A 20,468-nucleotide genomic window follows, 5' to 3' on the forward strand; every position below is an offset into this window, starting at 1 on the left:
TTGTGTTGGCCAAAAACAATGAAAAAAAGTGGAGTGGAATTTTCCAGATTGTCATAGTGCAGACTTTAACAAGACACTGACATTTCAGAATGGATGGCTTTTGTCTTGCATAGAAAAAAAAGTAAGAAACCCAGAGTAAATACATCAACATTTTGTTGATAATAAAGATGGCTGACAGTGACATGGAAGTATGCACACAGTGTCCTGCTGTCCACAGAGGGCCCAATCAATCACCATCAGCCCTCTTCTGTGTATTAGATTCATGTCAGGTGTTGGCCCATCCATTTCTCCCTTCATAAATGCACTCATACATTTGTAGAGCAGACAAAATTGGCTGATGAATTTGCCTTATTACAGATGAACATTTGCATATATTTGCAAAACAAATTCACTCAGTTGGTGTCACATTTGGCCTGCTAAAAATCAAGCCTGAAATTGTGGATTGGCAGCGTGAAGTGAAGTGAAATTGAAGTATAATGACATTTGTACACCTCCATATGAAATGAGGGACCATATCTGCAAAAATGAAATCACTGTTTTTTATTTATTTACAGGGATCAATTATGTGAGGCTTCTCATGTCAGGCAGAGAGGGCCGTGTAGAGCCCTAGGTGGCAATACTGTGTGCTTTCTTTCTGTCTTGATGTAAATCTATGTAGCTATCAATGTTAAAAATATTTCAGAAAGACCAGGAAACACAATATTCATTAATTCCATCGTTGTCAAAGGCTTGAGATCACTTTAGTGTCTTCTGGAGAAAAAACAATGTATTCGCTTTGCACATGGAAAACTGTTCAACCAAATATGAAGGAGGTCCTTGACCTCTGTGACAAAGCAGACAGTACCAGCATATTCAATATGACTGAACCAGATAAAGGTTTTAAAATGTAATATTCAATCATAGCAGGAGGAGTACCACTGTATGTGTCTATTCATTGGTTAAAAAAAACACTTTCTTTTCCTGTTTTGGTGAATAGGTATACAAAATATTCAGGGATAAAATGAAGAAGAATGGATTCCAGCGATCTGTTGAGCAGTGTGAAAAAATGGGGTTAACAGTACATCAAAGTACTGTTGTATGTATTAGGAGGGGTTTGTTGTCTTTTTATCTCCCAACTGTACGACCAATAATTGATGCCATTTCCACCACATTTCCACCAATTTCTGAATTGAGTTTTTGCCTTTGTGAATGCAATCCAGACCAATTGGAAAATTGAAACAATGCATCATCCTCGCATTGGTTCGATTTAGGAACCTCTAGGCTTTCTGCCACAATCATCAGATAAATGTGTAATTTGTAAGATTTAAAATAACAGGGAGAGAGTAAGATCAAGCGTCCCTCGAGGTCAAGGGAGCAGATGGATGGATTGATTGAGAGGCAAAGTGAAGGAAACCTGCTTATATCCCTGTCAATCAACATCTAATGCAATGCCAGCAGCGAGAGAGTGCATCATAGCACCACATGCACAAAAACACACCCACCCACGCACACACCACAGAGAAGTAATGCTGCTCATTAATAGCAATATAGCAAAACATCAAGGCCCAGAGTTCAGAGCAAGCTAAATGAGCAGCATCGAAGACCAATTTCATTATTAACTCATTTTATTCTTATGTATTCATCCTTTTAGTTGTTATATTATTCAATTTGAATGTGTTTTCATGCTCATAAAATGTTCTAAATACAAGAAATTAACAACCAGGCACAATATTCAGCACTAAAAAGAAACAAAAACTAATTCCTTTGCTCCTTAATTGTTTAAATAGTGATTCACCAAATTATTATGTGGTAATTAGTTGATATAAAAGGTCATGTGAGGTTTTTGTCCCTTCAAAAGACTTGATGTCTTAATGCTTGAGTAAGTCTAATGAACACTGTGGTTGGTGTCTGTCAACCAGGGTTGTAATTATGTTCGCTTGTCACTTCCTGACACAGTCTGTAGCGTAGCAACCTGCAACAGAGACAGAACTAAAGTTGGATCTCATTTGAATATTCTCCAGAAAGAAAGAAAGAAACTCAGGTGGTTGGTGCAATACTAAGGGCAGAGTTGCATTTTCATTGCATGAAGGTGGCATCAGGGCACTGTTCAAAAATCACAGAATTCTCTCATACGCATCCCCCACAACGCCATCAAACTTTTGCAGACAGCATGCTAGAAACAGCGATATGAATGTTGGCAGGTTGCGTAATTACTGTGTGCCGTTAATAAAACTAAACACATGTTTTGGTCACTCCGCCCACTAAACTCCCACTATTCTTTTATAAATAGAACATTTTCTTCATGTGATGTAATTGTTGCTTTTTTTTAAAATGTGCTAAGATATGGTGTGTTCATGTATTCCTTTATGTAACTTTTAAAGAGGTGGTATTATGCTAATTTTCTGGTTCAAAATCCTATTTAAGGGTTGTACAAGAACAGGTTTACATGGTTTCCTTTTCAAAAAAACATATTTTTTTTGTCATACAGCACATTGCTGCAGCTCCTCTTTTCACCCTGTGTTGAAGGCTTCGTTTTTGCTATAGAGTGATACATCTTGTCTCTAAATGATCTTTGTTGGGAGCTGCACATGCGCAGTTCCTAGTTAAGGACTACTAGCCTATCAGAAGCAGAGAAGGGCAGGTCAGGTCAGTGAGAAGCCGGTAGACACAGCTTCGGTTCAGCAGTACATGTTGCCGACCAGCTGGGCAACATAGACTGGAGCAAGAGTTTCAGAGTGGTAAGTTATTAATCTGTAACAAATGTATCTTTCATCCATAAAGTTTTAACCGAGCTCTGTCTCATCACACAGATGTACGGGACTCGAGTCGCAAATCTGAAGACTTGAGACTTGCTTGACTAAGACAGACAAAAGACTTGACTTGATTTTGACTTGGTGTTCATGACTTGCGACTGGATTTAGACTTGAGACAGATGACTTGAAAATGCCTTGATTTTTTGAGCATTCGCTCATTCCAACATTTGCGCATAATCCTGCAACCATGTGTGCTTCACATAACGTTAGTGGTCCGGATCTCCGGAACCAGCGGCGTAGAAAAAGACTGTTACGTGCAGTACAACACAGACATTCAAGGATTATGTTGTCGATGATGGTAGGAAGAAAAGAACAAGGTCTGCAGAACAGAAATCAGTGACACAGTGAAAGAACAACCAGCTCTCTTAAACTGAGGAATCCTTAGAGTCCAACCAGTTCTGGGAGAAATGGAACAACCTAAACAAAACCCAGCAGGATGAATTGGCAATCCAAGATGGAAATACTTGGATTAATCACTTTAGTGAATTATACAGTAATATTACAAAAAATGAAGATCAGTACAAGATATTCACGAAATGGAAAACTCTGGAGGCGGTGATAAAAAACAACCAAAACCCTCTAGATTACCCTGTAACAGAACAAGAATTAACAGAAGTCATCCAGTCCCTGAAAGGAAAAAAGGCTTGTGGTATTGATGGAATCCTCAACGAAATGATCAAATACTCAGACCATAAAATCAGATTGGCTATACTAAAATTATTCAATACTATTCTAGCAACTGGAACTTTTCCAGACATCTGGAACAAAGGTTTAATAACCCTAATTCATAAATCCGGAGATAAATATGACCCAAATAACTACAGAGGAATATGTGTATCCAGTAACCTGGGAAAAATATTCTGCAACATCTTTAATAAACGACTTGTAAACTTTGTTGATAACCACAATATTCTGCATTAATGCCAAATTGTTTTTTTGCCAAATTGTCGCTCAACAGACCATATATTTACCCTCCAGACTCTAATTGATCAAGAATTAAACATTAAGAAAAGAAAGGTATATGCTTGTTTTGTTGACTTCCAAAAAGCCTTTGATTCCATCTGGCACGAGAGCCTCTTCTATAGGCTACTTTAAAGTGGCATTGGAGGAAAAACATATGATTTGATTAAGAACATGTATACAAAAAGTGAATGTGCCATAAAGATTGGAAACAAACAAACAGCGTTCTTCTCCCAGGGCCGGGGAGTGAGGCAGGGATGCAATCTCAGTCCAATTCTCTTCAACCTATATATCAATGAATTAGCAAACCAATTAGAAAGTTCCACGGCACCTGGCCTCCTCCTGAACGACACAGAGATCAGAGGTCTGCTGTATGCAGATGACTTAGTGTTGCTCTCACCTACTAAAGAAGGTTTGCAGCAGCACCTTAATCTCCTGCAGAGATTCTGTCAGACCTGGGCCCTGACAGTAAACACAGCAAAGACTAATATAATGATCTTTCAGAAACAATACAGAAATCAGGTTACACACAATTTATATTTAGACATCACTAAATTACAACACACAAAAAACTACACTTACCTTGGCCTCAACATTACATAGACAGGGAACTTCAACATGGCTGTGAAAGATCTGAGGGACAAAGCAAGGAGAGCTTTCTATGCAATAAAAAGAAACATTAAAATATATATTCCAATTGAAATCTGGCTGAAAATTTTCCAATTTGTACTAGAACCAATAATTATATATATATATGGTAGCGAAATCTGGGGGCCAAAACTTAATAATGAATTTGACAAATGGGACAAAACAATCATAGAATCTTTCCATACTGAGTTCTGTAAGAGCATCCTGCATGTGCAGAGAAAGACACCAAATAACCTGTGCAGAGCAGAGCTCTGCTCTGTATTTACTAAAAATACAGAAAAGATCACTTAAATTTTACAATCACTTAAAATCAGTTCACCCCCAGACATATCATCACAAAGCCCTAACATACCAGGAGCTGAACCAGAGAAGAGTCCCCTCAGCCAGCTGGTCCTGAGGTTCTCTGCAGTAACAAGTCCCCAACAGCCTCAGGACAGCAATTAGCAAACCAAATTATCAGCAAGCAGAAAGAAAAATATATTGAAAACTGGAAAGAAATGACCAAAACACAAAGTAAATGACAATGTTATCTGACCCTAAAAAGAGAATTCACACTGACAAATTACCTGAGTATAATAAAATGTCCTAAACTAAGAAAAATGTTGACAACATACGGATTGAGTGAACACAGCCTGGCCATAGAAAAGGGTCGTCACAGACAGAGCTGGCTACCACAAGAGGAGAGACTCTGCTCCCAGTGGGACAGAGAACAGGTAGAGAGAGAGCTGCACTTTCTAACCTCATGCCCTAAATATAAAACACAAAGACAAAAACACTTTGCAAACAAATATACCCCGAATTCGAATTCATATCAGATACACAAAAACTCCCCTATTTACTGGGAGAAATGCCCAAATGCGAAATAATTGCTGCAAAATATGTCTCCTCATGCCATGAAGTGAGGACAACCAGTGGAACCTCAGACTAACAAATAATTGTACAGATTTTCAAATTATTATTATTTTGATCATTTGATATTTTAGTAATTGTTTTGTTTTTACATTTGATACTGATTTCTTTTTTCTTTTTATAATTTTTTTTAATCAATTAATTCTTTAAATTAATTGATTAATTTTAATTAATTCTTTTTTTGTCTATTAATATATACACACACACGTGACTGTTTCATTTATTTATTTATTTTTTTAATATATTTTTTTAACACGCACACACACACTTACCATTTTATTTATTTATTTTATTTTTAATATATTTTTATTTTTTAACACACACACACTCTTAGGATTTTATTTATTTATTTTATTTTTAATATATTTTTTTAAACACACACACACACGCTTACTGTTTTATTTATTTATTTTATTTTAATTTTTAATATTTCTTTTTTTTTCTCGTTTTTTTTTTTTTAAACACAAACACACATACACTTTGATTACTTTATGCTTTAATTGTTTAATGAAATGTATGGGGCTGATTGTTCTTGTTGTGTATATATGATGCTTTGGCAATGTTGTTATTACATTCATGCCAATAAAGCTAATTTGAATTTGAATTTGAATTTGATTCGACCAATGCAACCATTTCAAGAATCAATCACAACAGCGGGTACAATCAGCGCCTCTGTCAGACCACCCAGTACTTCAAAATTGACGCGACTCACCTTTGAAGCCTCATAGTAACTTAATCCACCGATTGATTATTTTCCAACAAAAATTGTCTTGTTACGTTGTCAATGGTCCAGATGATCCAATCTAGTAAAAACATTTAGTCCAAAACACATTATTCCATCAATAAATCCCTAGGGACTGCTGCTGCATCATTTCATATTTGCCGGCAAACGTGGCTAATATGTCATAATAACTGTAATAACTCCGATTTGGATGTACAACTATGATATCTTGTATTCAAATTAGCCGCTGAACTCTGCCCTTACAAGTGACAGCTAATTCGACCCAATAGGAGTTCACATATCCCTTTCACAGCCTACAACAGCAAACGAGAGCCCGCGCTGTAAGGAAGGGAGAGATTTTGGGCAAAAACCTATTACATGCACAAAAAAGTATATAATGCAATAAAGGAGAGGGAAAAAGCCAAAAAGCATAATACCACCTCTTCAAAGATGATTTGTGTTATAAAAAGATTTTTCTTACAGCATATGTAATATCCAAAATGATATTTTTATTCGTATTAAAAGCAGAGCTGTTTGCAATGTGGCACTTTGCTCAACTTTATTTGATTTTCCTCTTCATTGTGTGACTTTTTGAATTGACACATCAGGGTTACCTTTTTGGACTTTAGAAAGCTCCCTCCAAAGCCACAGCAAATATTATACAACAACAATAACATATGAGTAGCACTCCCTATAGCAAGTAAACGTGTCATCATGTGTAAAATTGGTGGACTGGCCATTTAAATGTCATTAATGCATTTCTGTGCCTTCTGTAAAGCACTATGAATTGCCGCCGTGTTTGAAAGCAGCTCAACAAATACATTTGCCTAACCTTCTTTATTGTAGGTACACACAAAGCTCGGGCCGGAAGTTGAAAAATTACTACAGCACACTTTGTTCAGTCATATTTGAACCCCTTAGTACTCATAAAAGCACTGCAGGTTGACGAAGTATCAATGCTACAGATACTAAATCCTATTGTCAATAATATAAAAACAAACTATAGTGTCCGTCTGACGTTATGACGTTGTGGATATGTATCATATCTGTGATCATATCTGTGGGATTGGATCAGTGTTCAGTATTGGTTATTGCAGTATTGTATCCTCTGCCTGTGTTTCTCTACAAAATGCTAGCATAGTTAGCAAGGTGCTAAATTAAGATGATGAACATGGTAAATATTATACCTGCTAAACATCAACATGCTCAAGCCAATTTAAGCACGTTAGCATGCTGGTTGTTGATGATGTAGCATGCAAGAATTTATGACTCTGTAACTGTTATCCTAACAGACAAAAATATGTTGTAGTCTGAGTTTGGTTTAGTTTAGTTTGTCCTACCCCTTGATTGATTCATGTAGTTCACACAGACAACTTGCAAAATACATTTCATTCCAAAATATCCCACTACTGTTGCTACTGTGACACATAATGCAGTGCCTTCTGCTTCTCCATCTGCTTCTTTGCTTCCCCGCTCCGTGTCTGCTTTGTTGAAGGTGTGATCCAGGCCTAACAAGCAGCCTAATTAAGTCACGATCTCAAGAAAACAATTTGCATGTCAAAATAAATCAGTGGTTTGCTTTTGAGTCATAATCACAGAATGCGATAATTAGTAGAAGTAGTGATCATGAGAAAACAAAGTTTGATATCTGAAGATTATGAGATAATTAAATTGTGATCTCAAGATAATGGGGGCGAAACAGAAATTAGGTAACGCAAGAGCTCTCTCTGAGAGAGTGAGTTCTGTAATGTAAAAAAAAAAATGCTTTAGCTCTCTTTCATTGTTGCTTATTTGAAAGGAATCAAATTAAACACACAGAGAAAAGAGCTACAACACCGGCCGTGCTTCTTCATTACAGTCCGCAAACACCAACAGGGCTAAGTGAGACAAAACGGCAACTTGGCCACTCAGTTGGCTAATGTTTTTTATTGCGCTTGCATGGTGTTTAATCAGTAATTTCCACACACACACTTGCACACACACAGAAACCCTGCCTTTGTCTCAATTAGCAGTACATATGAGGCCACTTGTTCTCCCTAACCTGAGTTGATATATTATGCATCACAGCTGAGCCTTTCCGTGTGGCTCTAACTGTGTGTAAGTGTGCATGTGCAACAGTGTGTTTCCACCTCGGCTGGCAATGCATTATGCAGTGAGACAGGAGGCAGATGCATGGGGTGCTAGGAGCCTCATTGCCTTGTAAGTTTTGTGTGTGTGTTTCAGTGTGTGTGTGTGTGTGTGTGTGTGTTTCAGTGTGTGTGAGAGAGAGGAAAAGAGGAGGTAATAGGTCACTGGGGAATCTAGGGAATTTCTATTGCCTTGTGTTTCTCGTCTCTCCAGCCAAACGTGAAGAGGCCTGAGAGCGTGGGTTTCTCCCCATACATGTGAATGCGAATACATGTTTGTGTGTTGACATGTGGATGGGTGTGTGTGTAGGAAGCTGACTGATGTACAGCGACAGGGTCGAGAGTGTCAGAGGAGTCGGAGAATCATCTGACAGCGATGACCTCACTGCTGCTCTGCTGACTCCACACACTCACATACACTCGTTCTTTGCTGGGTATATGTTCACTCCCAGAGGGGGCAGGGAAGTAAATAATATTTAAGTAAATAAATTTGAGAGAATGTGCAGTCTACTCAAAGTTATAATTGGTATATATATAAAAATGTAACAAGTACTTATTGAGAGATTTTAGTTAGTCACCGCCACTGACGTCACCTGCCAAGGAACATGAAGATCAACAGAATGACTTGTTTGAAACTGCTGAAACTTTTTCCAGGAAAAGCGCTTAAAATAACATATCTAAAATGAATCAGAACTAACTCCTCAACCATTTGGCCTAGATGCATAATTCTCGTCTCCTTTGAAAGGTCAGAAGCTAAGGAATATAAGGGATATATACGTATATCCCTAGGCTCAGCTTGCCTCCACTGAGGGTAAGTTGAGACCACTTTTTTTTGGAAAGTCATATTTTGAAAACATCGCCTAATGTCAGGTGGGATTGGCTCAAAGAAACAAATCTGAAAAGTGGATTGCATGGCCAAAAAAAGCTAATGTTTTATATTTTTTAACTTAAAGATATGTTTCACCGCACAAGATATATCTGAGGATATGTTTTGGATATGAACTGTTGTTGAACTTTAGGCAGTAAACTGGATTCTTATTCTGTGTCTTGATTTTATTTTCTTTATTGTATTTGCCTCCTTGAAATGTATTTTAACTGTTTTAATCTGTAAGGTGTCAGTGCTATGAAAGGCGCCCACAAATAAAATGTATTATTATGATTATTATTATTATTATTATTAGAGACAGTAAGACTTAAATCTGCACTTCTCAATAATTGTATTCTAATTAACAAAGGAAAACATGTGTGTATCTAATCATTGTGACAAACCTACAATCACTGAACTTTGCAGTTCCCCTCAGCTCTATGCAGCATTTTATTGTGTTTCAGCTTATTGTTTTTATTGTTATTATTATTATTATATTTGTTAGGAGCAAATTACTCTACATTACACAATATTTAGCGTGTTTGTACAGGATAATTTTTTGTAGTGGAACAATCAAATGACACTGAATTTAAAGAGCTTTCTTTTCTTAAATGACTATGCTCACCAGAGAAATAACACTGTAAAGAAACCCTGCGATGATCATGAATTCTTATAAAAAGAAAGACATTTATTCTGAGCTCTAGCTCACAGGACCCCCGTGCTCCCAGAACGGGAGGCAGAGTGGAAAATGAAAAGGTCTCTGTTGTATCCACCCACTGTAGGGGTGATAATAATTATGAGGAATGGCATGTGCTCTGCCTTTGAAGTAATGTCACTGACAGTCAGAGGCGGTGTATTGCTTCTCAAGCCAGCAACTCAGATAAACTGAGAGAAATTGAAGGAGATGTCAGTAATAGACAGATTTGTTCTACAGAACAAACAAACAGTACACACAATCTGGGGTATCGGATGAGTTGCTAATGCTAATGCCCAGTCCTTTGGTGCAATCGTGTCACATATTTCCTAAAAGTCTCCGTCATCCAACATACACATCATTTGCATTTTAACAGGAGAGGAGACTTCAGTCACGTCACTCAAGATGAAAACACATCATCAGTAACATCATACATCAGCAAATTTGTTGATGATGTGGTGATCACAAAGACAGAGAGGTGGGGGCTCTACCCAAAAAAAAGCTGCATTTGGGTCAGGTAATGAGGACACATTTGGCACCAACAGAATGAGACTGAAAGCTGGCATCAAGGAGGCAAAGATGAGACATCAGCAGAGACTGGAGAGAGATCTCAACACCAACAACACCTACAAAAGAAAAGCAGGAGCGACCCCATCATGTGTGAGGCCACGTTACCAGGTGAGCTAAACAACTTTCATGCTTGCTTTGATCCCCCTTAATAAAGAGTCAGCTGTAAAGTCAATGCCACCTCCAGAGGACCAGCCACTGTCAGTATCCACAGCAGATGGGAGAAGAGTCCTGCTGAGAGTGAATATGAGTAAAGCTGCTGGGCCTGATAACATTCCTGGCCGTGTACTAAAACCTTGCCAATCAGTTAGTTGATGTTATTATTCACAATTTTACCATCTCACTGTCAAAGTAGAGGGTTCCCACCTGCTTCAAGACAGCCACCATCATTCTTGTACCTAAAAAGTCTGCAGTGTCTAGTCTGAACGACTACTGTACTGTGGCACTCATCCCCATTCAAACTCCCACAAGTGCTTTGAGAAACTTTTTTTCTGCTCTGTCTTCACACACCTTGGGAAAAGCAGCACCTACATCAGAATGCTGTTTGTGGATTTCAGCTCAGCATTCAACACAATCTCCCACATGAAACTGATTGGCAACCATAGCACTCTGGGCTTTAATACCATACTCTGTAACTGGATATTGGACTTCTTCACAAACAGACCCCAGATGGTTCGGATTCGACGCCACACCTCCTCCACTCTGGTTATCATCACCTGAGCCCCGAAGGGCTGTGTGCTCATCCCCTTATTGTTCATGCTGTTGACCCACAACTGCATCGCCTGACATGAAGAGAACATGTAAAGTTTGCAGACGACACCACCATCATCGGCCGGATTTCAAACAACAACGAGACTTCATATCGGGAGGAATTCAAAATCTTGTAGAGTGGTGGCCAGAGAACAACCTACTGCTCAACATCAGCAAAACCAAGGAGCTGATCTTTGATTTCAGGAAAAAGGAGATAAAGATACACACTCCTGTCTACATCGGTGGAGCTGAGGTGGAGCAGGTGAACAGTTTCAGGTTCCCGGGAATCAGCATCACAGAGAACCTGACATGGTCATGTCACATCTTCATGCTGGTGAGGAAAGTCCAGAAACACCTGTATCTCTGAAGGAAACTTAAGAAGGCTTAACGAAGAAAGTTACCAAATTAACATTTCAGATCAGAAGTGAACAAATCAGTGCTACTGTAATCACGAATCAGCACTAAAATCTGTTCACACCTTCACCCGATAAATTCTGTTTTAGACTTTCACAATATGTGCTCTGTGCACATTCAGTTGCATCAGGTATCAATTTTATTTTGCTGTTCAATGTTTCTGATCATATTTTGTACACTGTATCTGCTACACTTGCTAGTGGCTAAGACTAGAAGTAGGAAATTAGACTAACGCATTATTATTTATTTTTATTACATATATAGACTAACACCTGCCCTGTTTAGCTGTTGCAGAGTAAACAGCTTGGGGTCTTTCAGCGTCAAGCTGTCTATATTCACATTTAACCAGTTATCATCTTTTGGTTGACAGGCCAACACCTGCCATTTGTGGGTAGTGTACATGTGGGCATACATTGTACATGAAAAAGCAGTAACAGCATGTTACACAACTAACATGGACACACAAGCAGTTCCACAGTGACATAGAGAAGTCATAAGACTAAAATATTGTTCATTCTCTCAGATGATTTTGAAGCTCAAGTCTGTTTTTTGTATTTAAACCTAATGTGCAACTGCAGTAATGAGATTTTTACTGTGCAGTCATAAACCTGTAAATCTACGTTTTTCTATCCCTTTTTCATCCTAGTAATGTTTTGCTCTTGCAACTTTTATGTAACGTCAGTGAATGATAAAGTAACAAATTCTAATTCTATTTTAAAAACAAATTTTCCAAAAAGTCTCATTGTTTTCCTGTGTTGTCTGTTGTCCTCCTTTGGCTCCAGAAAACAAATGGCCCCTTCTTGAAACTCTGCATCAAATTAATTGCTTGCCTCGGAGCCTTTGATACTTGCACAAGTTAAAGTCTGGGGGAAAAGACATTGAAAAATACACGGATGTTGACCGGTTTTTGGACTTTTCCACCCATTTAGGTTTCCTACAAATGTGTCTTTCTTATCTAACATAAATGACACGTGTTGTCCTGCACAATCTACCAAACACCCACTGGAGAAAAGTGCACCGCTAACATTATCTTGCATGCTAATTCGCCTGTCATGTTTGGTCCGTTTAATTGCTGGTGTCCTTTTTCTTCAGTACCACCGCTAACAAATAGCATGGCTTGTAAGCTGCAACACAATTTTGTTTACTTCGTCTCTGTGTTTCCCTGATGGGGTTATTCTCCATTCACGCTATATGGGATGGATGGAAGAGGTAGGAAGGATTCCCACGTGCAAGTTTACATCAGTGGATAACTCAGTCGTATGATTACAGAGTTGATCATGTGAGAGATTATATACTGGGCATAACACTATATTAATTAAATTGAAGTTTAATTACATTGAACAGACAGCAAAAGGAACATTTCTGATATTTGTTTCCTCATTTAATTGATAAAACATGATTAACAATACATTTAAAAAAAATACTTGCTTACTTTTTGACTGTAAAAGCTAATTGTGTTTCCAGTTTGACTTGAGTCTTGAGTATGAGAGGGTTATTTACTCCTCAAATATGTTTTCTGATTCCTCCACATTTTTGTCATTAAAGAACATTCTTACCCCAATCAGTGTAATTTTGCAACTTTGTTACCAGTGGGGGGACCCATCAATTTACCAGTTTTCCTCAAAATGCAATCAGTGATTAATCAGATATTCTGCATTATACCAGGACAAAGTACAACTGCGTCATGAAATAAGTAGCGCCTCCCTCATGAGCTGTTATTTTCAAAATGCCATAAAAAATTTTACAAATCAATGAGACAGTGAAAAAAGGGAAAGAGAGAGTCAGGGAGGTTTAGAAAAAGCCAGAATACTAAAAAATGACATACTGTATATTCCAAGCAGTTCTCACCCTGAGCACTCTCTTGCAAAGCTAACGGTACATACTGCATCGTCTTCACACCAGCTCAGAGTGTTTGAATAGCGTGATCAACATTTATATAATCATCCCAGTATGATTTTATTAAAGTCTCTCCTGTGAGCTGGCCCCACATTGTTTGATGTAATTAGAAACTAGCAGTGATATGGTTTAGATGGAGAGTAATCATTGTTACACTTGTTTTCTTGTTCCTCCCAATTGAGCTTCCACTCACAAAGTAACGGATACTACTCGAAACAGAGAAGCGATTTAATTGTCTCTGTTTTAATATCATCGTTATGCAATGTAGAATGTAGAATGTCAGATCATGCTAATCAAATGTGGCTGCCTGCGTTTCTTCTTAGTTTGTCTTTATCTAGCTGTAATTTCATTTCATTTAAAAGCACTGGCGTTTCTTAAGAGATGGAAGTGGCTGATGATTTGAACAGCGTGAAAACAAAACTGTCTTCAAGGCTGGCTCCACACTAACCATTAAGATTTTTATGTTTGGCATTATTTAGCTGTTAAAGCTTCAATTAATCCAGTGTTGAATTTATAACCAGTTTGATTGATTTACTTCATGTTAAAGTCCTTGCTCTGTTCATAGGAATCCAGCTTTGTCCTATAGAGCCTCCTAGTGACTGATTGGCATAACTGTTGAGTTATACTGAAGATTTACAGGTTAGACACCACAACATATTGAGTCAAATCCATATTTCTGTGGAGATATAGTTTCTCTGTCGTTCAAACAGTGATGGAAAGTAATTAAATACATTTAAGTACTTTCAAGTACTTTACTACAATTTTATGCTACTTTATACTTCTACTTCCACCACCTGTAACATCAAAATGTTGCTTAGGTGTTAGTAATATCAGTAATATTACAATAATATGATATATATATATATATATAGATAACTCTTTGAAAGGCTCCATACATTTTGCTATTATTAATTTTGTGCTTTTACTCAAGTGAAATCTTGAATGTAGTTTTACATGTACATACTTATTTTTACAGACTTGTATTTATCATTTTGCTTAAATAAAATATAGTAGTACTTCTTCTGCCACTGCTTGCAGAGCAAATCAAGCTAGTATGAATCTCTAATTACAGTTTTGTTTTCTTTTTTATCGTTTTGGTACTATTATCGCAAGTATGTGGTAAAGTTTCACAACTCTTAGTACAAAACTCCAAACTCTTCACACTTGTAACACAGATGGATGGTAATCATGTATTGTATTTTACAGTTTTGAATCTGCCTATATCAGGCAAATGAAACAACAATACATGTACAGTAAGCAAATGTTTCAGCAATTAGGAACAATGAGCATAGTGATAGTAAAAAGGCTTTGACAGTAGAGAAGAAAATCTTAAACATTCTCCATCTACTTTGTATGAACATAATGTATTTCAATGCAAAACATCTTTCTACTTGTTTTTGTTGTACAGAGTCAATGTCAGATGTACTTAGAGTTGTGAAAAAAGGTCCTTTTTGATGATCTGTTGTGTTTTCTGTACTAAGAGTGGTGAAATATTACCACGTATTTGTGTGAATAGTACCATAACCACAGAAAAAATATGTAAGACTCTGTTGTGATGTTGTCATTCAGTGGATATGGGATCTGTGTAAATAACGCCTGCATCAGTTAAATTTGCCAAGGCAAAGCTCATGCATGACTTTGTGATACACCAAAAAAAAAGTTGATTTGCTTCTTCTATCTATTTTGTTGATGAATAAACTTCACTTGAGACTTGATGTTTGCATGTCGTTTTATTCAAAAGGTATACACATGATTGTATCAACAAGGGAGCAGCAAACACCTGGATTGACATTAAGTGTGGAACTTAAGCATTAGACATCCATCTTCTATGTATTTACATAGAAAAATAAATGTGAAATAAACACACACACACACACACACACACACACACACACACACACACAGAAAATTGCCAACAGAAAGGGGAAACATGAAGAAGGCAAGATGACCTCTATTACATTACATTACATTATTTATTAAAATCACAAAGTGCAAAAAAAACGAAAACAAAAAGACTTGATGACAAACTAAAAACATCTAAGTTAACAACGATCGACACATTTCTGAATCACCTCCAGTGGATTTTTATGGCTTGGTCATATATAGATATAAAAAAAAAAATATCAAGGTAACAATAGAAAACATATGTATCTTATTTTGAATTTAGTCCCACAATTATAAAGATGACTGTGGGTCAAAATGTGCCCATCAAAAAGCAAAAATCTCAGTCATTACAAAAACATCCCATATAATACAAATTCTGAAGTTTACAATATGGCTGTCATTTTTGGTCTTTTAAAATCATTTTTACAGCTCAAGTCAACAGTTATTTCACCGAGGATTGATTCGCAGTAAGTGCATACAGTACTTTTAGTACATAACAGTTTGCCATGAGAAACGCCTCGCCACTTCCCAGAAACCTGCAGGAAAGGTCAAACTTACATGACCGTTGTTTCCGCCCCGGAGAAAAATTGTTTATGTACAGTAGAAACAAGTTTTATATACAGTGAATATAATCTCATCAGAACAGACCATCATAATTCAGTACCAATGGTTTTACAACACTGACACCACCACTGTATTGTCTAAGCCAAGAACTGTAATGATTTTTACAAAATGAAATTCTCTTTGAATACTCTTGGTCATTTTCATGTAATTGAGAACGGATTTGCAGTAAATCTACAGGCCTACTGCAGGGCTTGTAGCCTTTGTCAGTGAAAGCAGAATAACTCGACCTTAAAAGCCTTCAACATTAAAGACTGAAAAGGTTTTTCAATTTTCTCTGCCACCTTCCATGTTCAAATTAGCAATATTGATTCTTAGTGTAAGCTATGGCAATCCCTATACACTATCCCAAACATCATGTGGTTACACTGTAGCAACAGAGGTGCAACAGAGGACTTTTCTTTGATTTCTGACATGTCACATGAACTGTGGTTCTCTGAGACTGACATCCTGCTGGAGTTCAGGAACTCCCGTTACCGGATGCTTCCCTTCTCTTTTTTGTTCACCACATGAACCTCTGTGTGGCTGTGCTGTCCGGCCACTGGAAGGTCTTACTGACGAAGATGTAAAGTGTGGCAGCATTGACCACCGCGTACAGAAGAAACTCCACAATGAGTCTGGGAAGAGAGGGGAGAGGCATGTGCAGGCGGTACATCAGGTAGGGCACGATGAAGTACCTGAACTCCAGCAGCTTCTGGGGTACTGTAGCAGCCAGGAGGCATGCCAGGAACGCCAGACTCCAGAACAGTGAGCGCGACTTGAAAGAGTCCAAAAAATTCCAGCCTGCAAACACGTATGCGGGGACGAGGAGGAAGCGCACCAACTCGTGCCTCTGGAAAAGCCTCTTCCACACGTAGAAGGGGAAATGGCGGTTATCTGCCAGGAGGTACTTGTGGACAAAGGTGAACTTCCAAACCAGGAGCAAGGACACGCCCGTGACAAAGAGGAAGAACAAAGGCTGTTTTTTCAGAGCCTGGAGGAAGCGAAGGACACGGTGGTAGCAAAGTGAGACGGGGAGGGAGAAGAAGAGGGCAAAGGAGAAGAAATAGAAGAGTTGGGGGATGTTAAGGCAGGCCTCGTGGCTCGTCCTGTCACCCACCACTATCCCATCATTGAGCACCACAAACACCAGGAAACCCACGGCGACCACTGCATAAGGCCAGGCCACCAGCAGCACCGCCTTCACATGACTGGGAGAGGTGAGAAACTCCAGCGTGAAATGCACCACTTTCTTAGCTCCACTGAATGACAGAGGGACCTGGGAGGGAGGAGACTTCTCATCCCTCTTTTTCGTATGCTCCACCCTCCAGGCCTCGTCCATTTTGGCGGCCACCAATGTGCCTGCGCAGAAGGCCACCCAGATGATGTTGGTCTGGCGGAAGAGCACAGAGCAGACGCCGAGGAACGCGGAGGCCTTGTGGCAGCCGTAGAGAGTCATGAGGTAGGTGAAGAGGACGAAGAAAGTAGATCCGGCGTCGGTGTAGTAGAGGAAGTTGAAGAAGTAGAGCACGGGGAAGGTGGACAGAGACAGCGCAGAGAGGACTCGGCGTGAGGTTGTTCGTGTCTGGAAGAGAGGAAACGCCACATCAGAATACAAGACGATGACAAACAAGCATGATTATCTTCGTCATGTAGAAATACCTTCTCCCTGAAGTGCAGTTTGCAGATGAGCAGATAGAGCAGGTAAAGGTTTCCGCAATTGAACAGCAGGTTGATGAAGCGCAGCATGGCTGTGGAACACACCACCGCGCCTGTCAGGCCAGCGAGCCACACCACGGGCTTGATTACTCCCACAGAGACAAGGTAAAGGCCTGGGAGAGTGGTGATCATTGGGTCCCACTGCACAAGGATCAAAACCATGTTAAACAGAGGCACTCCAGCAATTTTACATGAAGATAAGTTCAAAGAATATCTTGGACTCTGCTGCTTCAATTTTGATCTTTTTTAAAAAATGTATCTCGTTAGCGGGCTAACTTAATGCAAAATACTTAGTCAAATACTAAAACGGGTACCTTTTAGATTTTGTAATGAAAAACTAACACCTGTTAAAGGAACATATTTCTGAATGTTTTAACCTTTTACTGCAAATTTCATATGTTTTACATAACACATTTCCAAATAGTACCTTGCTTTTTGTAGATTTTAAACATTTACATTTATATGAAGGTTGTATATTTTGTACGTGTGTTTTTAAAAACCTTATGCAAAAGTGAGAATGTGCCTTTTATTTGGCCAGTCTAGCTAAATAAAGACTAGAAAAAAAACTATTGCCTTGAAATAACGTGATCAGTAATAAAAGGTTTATATGGTTTGGGGTAAATTTATTAAAATTTTGAGGGAAAAAAGATATAATCTGCACTTTCCTACAGTCTGAATTGTGCTTGATAAGGCTATCCTACATGCGAACAGCAATACTTTTAGGCACATAAACCCCCATTAATGCGATTCTATATGTCCCACATAGAGATTAAAAGCTCCACAAGCTGCCACATCATTTCTGATGACAACAGCTCCGTTGTTAGCTAACCTTAATCCGCTAAACAACAATAATAGACTCGCTTCATGGCGACCGCGACTTTCAGAAAGCCACTTTACCTCGTTGAATTTCCCATGGCAGTATTTCTGAGCTTGTGGGATATGAAAAATCTCGTCCATGTAGGGCTCCCTTTGCTCTCGAGTGACTCTGGAGAACAGCAGGCAGGATATCAAAAAGTTGGTGCTGCAGAGAGCAGTGAAGATGTAGCCTTCAAATTTCTCCATGTTTGATGACGAAATCTGATGTAAAAGTGAATGCAGTGCAAAGTTAACTGTAGGAATGTTGTATAAACCACATACTGACTATATTACCGAATTAAAACCACTGTTTACAAACGCAATTCCGAGGAAACTGGTTGAACTCCACGCAGTTTTGATAAACGGAAGAGTTTTGGTTCTTGACAGCTGGCGGTCCGCTACGGAAACATGCTCGGTACGAAACATCTTGAATAACTATTGGTTCCTGGGTTGTGCTAAATAGTTCAGCAGCATACGTCTATAAATAGTAATCACTACCATTATACATATGATGAATTTTAAACATTTCTGATTTAAGATGTCGCTTTCTTTCTTTTGTGGCGCCCTTTTCCTAAAGAGGAACTTTCCTTCCAAGCGGTGTCACCGTGTTATGGTTCCCCTGGTGTACAGACGTTCACGTGAACAGCTTCTTCGTAATTCATTAAACTAATGTCCAGCATGCATTCAACACAGGAACTAGAGCTTTTCTCTGACCACAGAGTCACTCAGATGCTTTTCAAGGAGGTGAAAAATGCCGCAGAGTTGAGACAGTGCGCAGTGGAGGGTAAAATAAATGGTGCCTTGATCAACCCAACGATGGTGAGCCATTCTTTTTATATATATATAAGTTAGCAAAAGTATCAACTTCCACGCACAACAAATGGCTCGTAGGCCTGTCTCTACAACTACTCGTGTATTTCATATCAAATGGGACAGAGAAAGTATGACAGAAACTGTGGAACTTCATTAAGCATTTGTCATTTACAGCTGGTGAACCCTTTCCAAGTACTGGTTGCTGCCAACAAGGCTGTTCACTTACAGAAAATTGGGAAAATGAAGACAAGAAGTTTAAACTCAGAAATAATCTTCAACCTGTCACCTACTAACAATGTAAGTAACCATAACGTTCTTGTCTTTATCATTTTAGGGGTGCAGGAATATTTGTTGCTTTCAACCTTTCCTGTCTTAACTAATGGTGACTGCACAATTAGATAGAAATGGAAATGTATTCTTTGGGTGCACTCATTCTAAGTATCTAACTTGCTCTAGATAGTAGCATCAGCCAAACAGCCATAAGGTGCATGAACATACTAATAAATCATATCTGTATACCTTCTGTAATACAGATCTCAGAGGCATTTAAAAGGTTTGGGATCTGTGATGGCGACGACTCTGTCATGGTGGTCCTGGTTCATAGCAAAGATGAGTCCCAGATTCTGTCAGACGTCACAGCCAGGGTGAACGGGCGGCAGGTTCCAGTGGAAGATGTTTCCTCGCTGTCAGATCATGCAAAAATCAAAAAGGTTCTCCGTCTCTGCTTTAAATTTATGACTCATTCCATACAGGTTGAAAGTTGTGGGTTGTCAGCTTCATTCCAAAATGTGACTTGTGCTTGTTTAAAAGAACCCCTATAGCCATAGTTATTCAATGGATTTCAGTAGCTTGTCTTCTAATCTTACCCCTTTTCTACCTTCTTTTCAGCTTTACAAAGTCACTCCCCAGGAGGAGAAATGTGGGAGTCTGCTGGATGCAGTTGTATGCAGGATGGCCACCAAGGATGTCATGTAGCTACAACAGGAAAACGGACCAGAATAGGACTTTAAGAAAAAAGAAAATAGTTGCCTTTTTCATATGAGATGTGGATTTTCCGCTGTTGACATTATTCCACCTCATGAAAAGTTCCAAAACATTGTCTTTTGTGCACTCCATGCAAACTCAAATCAACGTTAGCTACAGTGAAAGTCACATTTCATGTACGCCAAGCTCATGCTCCCAGCTGAAATATAAAATCTATCACATTTTCCACATGGTCCTTACCTGTCCTTTCTCCTGCTTACATTTTCTATAT

General features: G+C 38.6%; 2 protein-coding genes across 2 annotated transcripts; one reads left to right on the forward strand and one right to left on the reverse strand.

Annotated features, from left to right (window-relative positions):
• Nucleotides 1-15,057: 15,057 nt before the first annotated feature.
• On the reverse strand, nt 15,058-18,792 carry alg10 (ALG10 alpha-1,2-mannosyltransferase). Its single transcript, XM_046072448.1, has 3 exons — nt 18,443-18,792; nt 17,489-17,686; nt 15,058-17,411 (listed from the first exon to the last, which is right to left on the reverse strand). The coding sequence occupies exons 1-3, from the start codon at nt 18,605-18,607 to the stop codon at nt 16,350-16,352; spliced, it is 1,425 nt and encodes a 474-aa protein (XP_045928404.1). The 5' UTR covers nt 18,608-18,792; the 3' UTR covers nt 15,058-16,349.
• Nucleotides 18,793-19,009: 217 nt separating this feature from the next.
• On the forward strand, nt 19,010-20,425 carry tprkb (Tp53rk binding protein). The gene is made up of 4 exons (XM_046072460.1): nt 19,010-19,219; nt 19,388-19,510; nt 19,747-19,923; nt 20,102-20,425. The coding sequence occupies exons 1-4, from the start codon at nt 19,070-19,072 to the stop codon at nt 20,186-20,188; spliced, it is 537 nt and encodes a 178-aa protein (XP_045928416.1). The 5' UTR covers nt 19,010-19,069; the 3' UTR covers nt 20,189-20,425.
• The last annotated feature ends 43 nt before the right edge of the window (nt 20,426-20,468 follow it).

Source organism: Micropterus dolomieu, linkage group LG16 (genome assembly GCF_021292245.1).
Source record: "Micropterus dolomieu isolate WLL.071019.BEF.003 ecotype Adirondacks linkage group LG16, ASM2129224v1, whole genome shotgun sequence".
Lineage (NCBI taxonomy): Eukaryota > Metazoa > Chordata > Actinopteri > Centrarchiformes > Centrarchidae > Micropterus > Micropterus dolomieu.